Genomic DNA, 10,000 nt, shown 5'->3' on the forward strand with positions numbered 1-10,000 from the left:
AGATCACCCAGGAGGCAGGAGAGTTTTGTCCTCAATAACTCCCCCCTCTCTCCAGATCACCCAGGAGGCAGGAGAGTTTTGTCCTCATTAACCCCCCCCCTCTCCAGATCACCCAGGAGGCAGGAGAGTTTTGTCCTCATTAACCCCCCTCTCCAGATCACCCAGGAGGCAGGAGAGTTTTGTCCTCAATAACCCCCGCCCCCCTCTCCAGATCACCCAGGAGGCAGGAGAGTTTTGTCCTCAATAACCCCCTCCCAGATCACCCAGGAGGCAGGAGAGTTTTGTCCTCAATAACTCCCCCCAGATCACCCAGGAGGCAGGAGAGTTTTGTCCTCAATAACCCCCCCCCCCTCTCCCTCTCCAGATCACCCAGGAGGCGGGAGAGTTTATGATCACCTTTCCGTATGGTTACCACGCTGGCTTCAACCACGGCTTCAACTGTGCCGAGTCGACCAACTTCGCTAGTGTCCGATGGATCGACTACGGCAAGGTGGCCACTCAGGTAAGATGGAGAGAACACCACGCTGTTTACTCTGAACTATTTCTGTTGTGTGTATTTCCACGTGGAACCAGGGACCCCTCCAGAACTATGGTCAGTACCTCTGGGGGGAGGCATTACTTCTGGGTCTCAGGGCAGGTGATGTCACTTTCACAATGGAAGCTTCTAGCACACACAGCTAACAAGCTAGAGATTCTACTTCCTCCTGGACACACAGCTAACAAGCTAGAGATTCTACTTCCCCCTGGACACACAGCTAACAAGCTAGAGATTCTACTTCCCCCTGGACACACACAGCTAACAAGCTAGAGATTCTACTTCCCCCTGGACACACAGCTAACAAGCTAGAGATTCTACTTCCCCCTGGATACACACAGCTAACAAGCTAGAGATTCTACTTCCCCCTGGACACACAGCTAACAAGCTAGAGATTCTACTTCCCCCTGGATACACACAGCTAACAAGCTAGAGATTCTACTTCCCCCTGGATACACACAGCTAACAAGCTAGAGATTCTACTTCCCCCTGGACACACACAGCTAACAAGCTAGAGATTCTACTTCCCACTGGACACACAGCTAACAAGCTAGAGATTCTACTTCCCCCTGGACACACAGCTAACAAGCTAGAGATTCTACTTCCCCCTGGACACACACAGCTAACAAGCTATAGATTCTACTTCCCCTGGACACACAGCTAACAAGCTATAGATTCTACTTCCCTCTGGACACACAGCTAACAAGCTGGAGATTCTACTTCCCCTAGACACACAGCTAACAAGCTAGAGATTCTACTCCCCCTGGACACACAGCTAACAAGCTGGAGATTCTACTTCCCCCCTGGACACACAGCTAACAAGCTAGAGATTCTACTTCCCCCTGGACACACAGCTAACAAGCTAGAGATTCTACTTCCCCCTGGACACACACAGCTAACAAGCTAGAGATTCTACTTCCCCCTGGACACACACAGCTAACAAGCTAGAGATTCTACTTCCCCCTGGACACACACAGCTAACAAGCTAGAGATTCTACTTCCCCCTGGACACACACAGCTAACAAGCTAGAGATTCTACTTCCCCCTGGACACACACAGCTAACAAGCTAGAGATTCTACTTCCCCCTGGACACACACAGCTAACAAGCTAGAGATTCTACTTCCCCCTGGATACACACAGCTAACAAGCTAGAGATTCTACTTCCCCCTGGACACACACAGCTAACAAGCTAGAGATTCTACTTCCCCCTGGACACACAGCTAACAAGCTAGAGATTCTACTTCCCCCTGGACACACACAGCTAACAAGCTAGAGATTCTACTTCCCCCTGGATACACACAGCTAACAAGCTGGAGATTCTACTTCCCCTAGACACACAGCTAACAAGCTAGAGATTCTACTTCCCCCTGGACACACACAGCTAACAAGCTGGAGATTCTACTTCCCCTGGACACACAGCTAACAAGCTAGAGATTCTACTTCCCCCTGGACACACAGCTAACAAGCTGGAGATTCTACTTCCCCTGGACACACAGCTAACAAGCTAGAGATTCTACTTCTCCCTGGACACACAGCTAACAAGCTAGAGATTCTACTTCCCCCTGGACACACAGCTAACAAGCTAGAGATTCTACTTCCCCCTGGACACACAGCTAACAAGCTAGAGATTCTACTTCCCCCTGGACACACAGCTAACAAGCTAGAGATTCTACTTCCCCCTGGACACACAGCTAACAAGCTAGAGATTCTACTTCCCCTGGACACACAGCTAACAAGCTAGAGATTCTACTTCCCCCTGGACACACAGCTAACAAGCTAGAGATTCTACTTCCCCCTGGACACACAGCTAACAAGCTAGAGATTCTACTTCCCCCTGGACACACACAGCTAACAAGCTAGAGATTCTACTTCCCCTGGACACACAGCTAACAAGCTAGAGATTCTACTTCCCCCTGGACACACACAGCTAACAAGCTAGAGATTCTACTTCCCACTGGACACACAGCTAACAAGCTAGAGATTCTACTTCCCCCTGGACACATGGCTAACAAGCTAGAGATTATACTTCCCCCTGGACACACACAGCTAACAAGCTAGAGATTCTACTTCCCCCTGGACACACACAGCTAACAAGCTAGAGATTCTACTTCCCCCTGGACACACAGCTAACAAGCTAGAGATTCTACTTCCCCCTGGACACACAGCTAACAAGCTAGAGATTCTACTTCCCCCTGGACACACAGCTAACAAGCTAGAGATTCTACTTCCCCCCCTGGACACACAGCTAACAAGCTAGAGATTCTACTTCCCCCTGGGCACACACAGCTAACAAGCTAGAGATTCTACTTCCCCTGGACACACAGCTAACAAGCTAGAGATTCTACTTCCCCCTGGACACACACAGCTAACAAGCTAGAGATTCTACTTCCCACTGGACACACAGCTAACAAGCTAGAGATTCTACTTCCCACTGGACACACAGCTAACAAGCTAGAGATTCTACTTCCCCTGGACACACAGCTAACAAGCTAGAGATTCTACTTCCCCCCTGGACACACAGCTAACAAGCTAGAGATTCTACTTCCCCTGGACACACAGCTAACAAGCTAGAGATTCTACTTCCCCCTGGACACACACAGCTAACAAGCTAGAGATTCTACTTCCCCTGGACACACACAGCTAACAAGCTAGAGATTCTACTTCCCCTGGACACACAGCTAACAAGCTAGAGATTCTACTTCCCCCTGGACACACAGCTAACAAGCTAGAGATTCTACTTCCCCTGGACACACAGCTAACAAGCTAGAGATTCTACTTCCCCCTGGACACACACAGCTAACAAGCTAGAGATTCTACTTCCTCCTGGACACACAGCTAACAAGCTAGAGATTCTACTTCCCCCTGGACACACAGCTAACAAGCTAGAGATTCTACTTCCCCTGGACACACAGCTAACAAGCTAGAGATTCTACTTCCCCTGCACACACTAAATAGTATGCTAGTCTGGTTCCTAACCCTCCTCCCTACCTCTCTAGTCTCCTTTTGTGGAGAGGTTCCACACTAAAAAGTATGCTAGTCTGGTTCCTAACCCTCCTCCCTACCTCTCTAGTCTCCATTTGTGGAGAGGTTCCACACTAAATAGTATGCTAGTCTGGTTCCTAACCCTCCTCCCTACCTCTCTAGTCTCCATTTGTGGAGAGGTTCCACACTAAATAGTATGCTAGTCTGGTTCCTAACCCTCCTCCCTACCTCTCTAGTCTCCATTTGTGGAGAGGTTCCACACTAAATGGTATGCTAACTCCCTTCTCCCCTCCTCCCTACCTCTCTAGTCTCCATTTGTGGAGAGGTTCCACACTAAATAGTATGCTAACTCCCTTCTCCCCTCCTCCCTAGTGTACATGCAGTAAAGACATGGTGAAGATCAGCATGGATCCCTTTGTGAAGTGGTTCCAACCGGACCGCTATGCTGTGTGGAAGCTGGGGAAAGACTCCTGTCCTCTGGACCACACCCGAGCCACGCCCGCCACCACCCCAGAACTGCAGAACTGGCTTCAGCGCAGCCGGGTCAAGACCCCTGTGAACAGGTATGGGGATGGAGGGAGGGAGGGAGGAGGAGGAGGAGGAGGATGGGGATGGAGGGAGGGAGGAGGAGTATGGGGATGGAGGGAGGGGTGTGGGAGGATGAGGATGGAGGAGGAGGATGGGGAGGGAGGAGGGGTGTGGGAGGAGGGGAGGGGTGGAGGAGGATGGGGTGGGAGGAGGAGGATGGGGAGGGAGGAGGGGTGTGGGAGGATGGGGTGGGAGGATGGGGAGGGAGGAGGAGGATGAGGAGGGGTGTGGGAGGAGGAGGATGGAGGAGGAGGATGGGGAGGGAGGAGGGGTGTGGGAGGATGAGGGAGGGGTGGGAGGAGGAGGAGGAGGATGGGGAGGGAGGAGGGGTGTGGGAGGAGGAGGAGGATGGGGATGGAGGGAAGGAGGAGGATGGGGAGGGAGGATGGAGGATGGGGAGGGAGGAGGGGTGTGGGAGGATGGGGTGGGAGGAGGAGGATGGGGAGGGAGGAGGGGTGTGGGATGGGGATGGAGGATGGGGAGGATGGGGAGGAGGAGGTGTGGGAGGAGGAGGATGGGGATTGAGGGAGGAAGAGGAGAGGATGGAGGGAGGAAGAGTATGGGGATGGAGGGAGGGGTGTGGGATGATGGGGAGGGGGAGGGGTGGGGAGGAGGAGAAGGAGGGGTGTGGGAGGAGGAGGATGAAGGGAGGGAGGAGGAGGATGGGGATGGATGGAGGGGTGTGGGAGGATGGGGAGGGAGGAGGGGTGTGGGAGGAGGAAGATGGGGTGTGGGAGGAAGAGGGAGGAGGAGGATGGGGATGAGGGAGGAGTTTGGATGGGGATGGAGGGGTGTGGGAGGAGGAGTTTGGATGGGGATGGAGGAAGGAGGAGTTTGGATGGAGATTGAGGAAGGAGGAGTTTGGATGGGGAGGGAGGAGTTTGGAGGGGTGTGGGAGGAGGAGTTTGGATGGGGATGGAGGGGTGTGGGAGGAGGAGGGAGGAGTTTGGAAGTGTATGTGAACATGCATTGAATATATATATATATATATATATACTTCCAAACTCCTCCCTCCTCCTCCCACACCTCTCCATCCCCATCCAAATATATATATATTTATATTTTTAATTGTTCTGAATAAGTGGCATGTCAAAGAGATGCTAAATTTGTCCCCTTTACAGCAGCCTCTCACACCCACGGACCAGATCCAAGCGCCTGAGGACCAGCGAGGAGCCTGTCGCCTTGGAAGGGTGCTCTGTCCTGGGAAGGAGGAGGGGCCTCGGAGGCACCCTGGGTCCCAAGGTCCGGAGAGGCTGCAGGGCTGGGGAGGATGAGGACGATGAGGAGGAAGGAGAGGATCAGACTGAGAATACACTCCGGCTCCCTGGTAAGAGATTAGTTTATGTGATTCTGAATGATTTATTGATCGATGGTAAGAGATCCTATTAAATGACTAGAGGGGCTATGTCATAAACCGTCAACGTTCCAGAATGGGATGAAAATATCAGCCATATTGGTCAGGGAGAAATCCAAACCAGTCTAATTGGAATGAATGGCAGTAGAGCCATAATTCTGATACTTAAAATAAAACTAAGGTGTGTGATATATCAGAAATTATGCAATATAATTATTGTCAACCTAAAATATTCTCCCAAAAAATGAATGGGAACCATTTGTCTAAAACAGTCTGGCTAACTAACAGATATACAGTGCAGATTAAATTCTTTAACTTCTTTATTTTACACCATGTCTTATAAACAGCACTGGTAAAGCGTGGTGGACCAACTCCCTGACCAACATGGCTGCCCTTTATCCCATCATAAGCAGGTTCATGTCCATTCTAGAATTGTAATTCCTAATTCTATGGGTAACCCATCATAAGCAGGTTCATTCTAGAATTGTAATTCCCTATCTCATCATAAGCAGGTTCATGTCCATTCTAGAATTGTAATTCCTAATTCTTCATTCTATAATTGTAATTCCTAATTCTATGGGTAACTCATCATAAGCAGGTTCATGTCCATTCTAGAATTGTAATTCCTAATTCTATGGGTAACCCATCATAAGCAGGTTCATGTCCATTCTAGAATTGTAATTCCTAATTCTGTGGGTAACCCATCATAAGCAGGTTCATTCTAGAATTGTAATTCCTAATTCTATGGGTAACTCATCATAAGCAGGTTCATGTCCATTCTAGAATTGTAATTCCTAATTCTATGGGTAACCCATCATAAGCAGGTTCATGTCCATTCTAGAATTATAATTCCTAATTCTATGGGTAACCCATCATAAGCAGGTTCATGTCCATTCTAGAATTGTAATTCCTAATTCTATGGGTAACCCATCATAAGCAGGTTCATGTCCATTCTAGAATTATAATTCCTAATTCTATGGGTAACTCATCATAAGCAGGTTCATGTCCATTCTAGAATTATAATTCCTAATTCTATGGGTAACTCATCATAAGCAGGTTCATGTCCATTCTAGAATTGTAATTCCTAATTCTATGGGTAACCCATCGTAGATGTCCATTCTAGAATTATAATTCCTAATTCTATGGGTAACTCATCGTAAGAAGGTTCATGTACATTCTAGAATTATAATTCCTAATTCTATGGGTAACTCATCATAAGCAGGTTCATATCCATTCTAGAATTATAATTCCTAATTCTATGGGTAACTCATCATAAGCAGGTTCATGTCCATTCTAGAATTGTAATTCCTAATTCTATGGGTAACTCATCATAAGCAGGTTCATGTCCATTCTAGAATTGTAATTCCTAATTCTGTGGGTAACCCATCGTAAGCAGGTTCATGTCCATTCTAGAATTATAATTCCTAATTCTATGGATAACCCATCATAAGCAGGTTCATTCTAGAATTGTAATTCCATGGATAACTCTCATAATTCATGTCCATTCTAGAATTATAATTCCTAATTCTATGGGTAACTTCATGTCCATTCTAGAATTATAATTCAGGTTCATCGTCCATACATTCTAGAATTATAATTCCTAATTCTATGGGTAACTCATCATAAGCAGGTTCATATCCATTCTAGAATTATAATTCCTAATTCTATGGGTAACTCATCATAAGCAGGTTCATGTCCATTCTAGAATTGTAATTCCTAATTCTATGGGTAACTCATCATAAGCAGGTTCATGTCCATTCTAGAATTGTAATTCCTAATTCTGTGGGTAACTCATCATAAGCAGGTTCATGTCCATTCTAGAATTATAATTCCTAATTCTATGGATAACCCATCATAAGCAGGTTCATTCTAGAATTGTAATTCCTAATTCTATGGGTAACTCATCATAAGCAGGTTCATGTCCATTCTAGAATTGTAATTCCTAATTCTATGGGTAACTCATTATAAGCAGGTTCATGTCCATTCTAGAATTGTAATTCCTAATTCTATGGGTAACTCATCATAAGCAGGTTCATGTCCATTCTAGAATTGTAATTCCTAATTCTATGCGTTAGAGATCCAAACGGACCCAAGCCTTTTTCTTCTGTTATATCTTCTGGATTCGAGTCCATGTAGACTAATATTTTATCATTCAAATGTTGTTGTTTTTTGACCATCTCAAAGGTATTTAAACATTTTTTTTTTTATCTGAGAGCGGATTTTCTGTTGTGTCTCTGTTCCACAGGTCCTTGTCGGCAGATGTGTGTGGTGAAAGTCAACAGAATGGAAGTGGAGAGTGACCGGTTGGCCTTCCCCTGTCCTCCTGAACCTCTGCGCCCCTCGTCTTTCCCCTCTCCCTCACCCTCTTCCGACTTCTCTTCTCGCCCCTCACCCTTTCTGACCCCTGTCTCAGTGGACACCACAGAACAAGGGACAGGGGCGGGGACTCACCCTTCACCCCATCTGCATCCCACTAACCCCCCACAGAACCCCTCAGGGTCAGAGTTCGCAGAGGTCATTAAAGGACCCCATCAGAGGTCCGAGGCGGCCCCTACACCTGCCCGATCAGAAAGAAGAGAAATCCCTGGAGGACCGTTTAAGTCAGTATGTATAGAGTTGAGTCCACTGGGACAGGTCCCCGAGGACTGCTCTGTGGATGTCCACCCCTCTCCAGACCCCTTACGGACCAGGTTACCTTCCCCCAGAACGGTGCACCCGACTGGGGCTCAGGGGTGTACGGACTCGGCCTGTGGCCCTGGAGCTTTTCAATCAAGTTCTTCTTCCGTAGAGAAGTCGTCTTTAAACCTAACCTCAACCCTAGCCCCCGGCACTGAGTATAAAATGGATACGTGTCATGGTACTGCGGTTAATACTACTACTACTACTACTACTACTACTACTACACACAGCAGTCACACCTCTGAATGCAAAACACCAGCACTTTACAATGACATTGACACGAATACTGACTCCGGGTCCAGAGGACGTGTTATTTCCAACTCTAGTTCTGGTTCTGGTCCAGCTAACTTGTTCAGGTGTAGTGAAAAAAACTGCACTCCCGTTGAAAACCGTTCCTCTCTCCCTATGTGTACTACACACAACCGTGTCCCCATACAAAACCCTTCCCTTCTTCCGAGGTGTAGTTTACGAGACTGTTGCCCTCCTCTCCTCCAGAGGAACAACGGGGTGGACATGCCTTTCCTCACTCCAGAACTGTCTGGAGAGACGAGGTTCTGCCCGCCCCTGCCGCCCGTTCTCACCCAGGAGATGCCCTCCCTCACACTCGCCGTCAGCGGAGGTCACGCCGAGATCAAAGGTCCGAGGTCGTCCTCCTCCTCGACTGGCCGACACGGTGGTGCTCTAACCTTACCGGATTTGCCGGGCAGTCACCCGGTCCTCGCCCCCGTGCTCCGACGCGAGACACCCACGACCCTCTCGCCAGGAACGGAGACGTTAACGGGCGAGGTGTGCGAGGTGGAGTTGGCGTCAAAGAAGTCGGAGGAAGAGGATTTTCCACCGTTAGCGCCTTACAGAGACTGGCGCTTGGGTTCTGCTGAAGACCACCATAGACCAGAGCTGGATTTACAGTTAGCGGCTTACGTGGCTAATGCAACTAGCAATGCTCGGCCCAAAATGGCCGCCTCTGATCACAAAATGGCCCCCTCTCGGCACTCTGGTCCTACTGAAGACCACCACCATAGGCCAGAGTTGGAGTCACAGGTAGCAGCTTACGCGGCGGCTAGTGCAACCAGCGACGCTCAACCCGAAATGGACGCCTCTCTGCACAAAATGGCCGCCGACGCTTCCCATCTAGAAGCACTACCAATCCAAACATTGTCTGAGACAGTGCTGACCACCGACAACCACTGTAGTCGAACCTCCGCGGAGACTCATGCTAGCAATAATAACCACATGCTCTGTGACGTTACACTACTGCCAACGCAGCAAATCCAGAAACACGGGTCCTCGACGGCAACAGTATCCATGGACTCCGACTCAGAAGGATCCTCTCAAAGAGACGATGTATTTAGAGACTCCAGTACGAAGGGTTTATATCTAGCTAGCACCAGTTTGACTTCTAAAGATAAGTTGGCCCACTCTTCTGAGCTGAGTGAATTGAATGACCATTCAGCAACAGTACAACACCAACACGACCATGACCAAACTCCACACTCAAACATGGATGCCGTTTGTAGTTCCCGAAACGTGGATTCCATTTGTAGTTCCCAAAACGTGGATTCCATTTGTAGTTCCCAAAACGTGGATTCCATTTGTAGTTCCCAAAACGTGGATTCCATTTGTAGTTCCCAAAACGTGGATTCCATTTGTAGTTCCCAAAAAGTGGATTCCATTTGTATTTCTCGAAACGTGGACTCTGTTGGTAGTTCCCAAAGCCTCTACCTGGAGCCCAAACCTTTCTCAGACGGCATCTGGAAGAACCTCAACTCCCAGAGTCCTGCGGTGCTCATCGAGAGCCTCCACCACCCGGAGCTCCCCGCCGACTATACCCACGATGCACTACCTTACACCATGTGGACCG

General features: G+C 48.5%; 1 protein-coding gene across 1 annotated transcript in view; it reads left to right on the forward strand.

Moving 5' to 3' along the window:
- The window catches only part of LOC135561992 (uncharacterized), a 65,774-nt gene that overhangs the window by 731 nt on the left and 55,043 nt on the right, over positions 1-10,000 (forward strand). The window contains exons 2-6 of the mRNA XM_065004528.1: positions 56-119; positions 365-502; positions 3,891-4,081; positions 5,228-5,433; positions 7,706-10,000. The exon at positions 7,706-10,000 is cut by the window's right edge and continues 479 nt beyond it. Coding sequence (XP_064860600.1) covers positions 56-119; positions 365-502; positions 3,891-4,081; positions 5,228-5,433; positions 7,706-10,000 — 2,894 coding nt within the window. The remainder of the gene's footprint in view (positions 1-55; positions 120-364; positions 503-3,890; positions 4,082-5,227; positions 5,434-7,705) is intronic.

Source organism: Oncorhynchus nerka, linkage group LG18 (genome assembly GCF_034236695.1).
Source record: "Oncorhynchus nerka isolate Pitt River linkage group LG18, Oner_Uvic_2.0, whole genome shotgun sequence".
NCBI lineage: Eukaryota > Metazoa > Chordata > Actinopteri > Salmoniformes > Salmonidae > Oncorhynchus > Oncorhynchus nerka.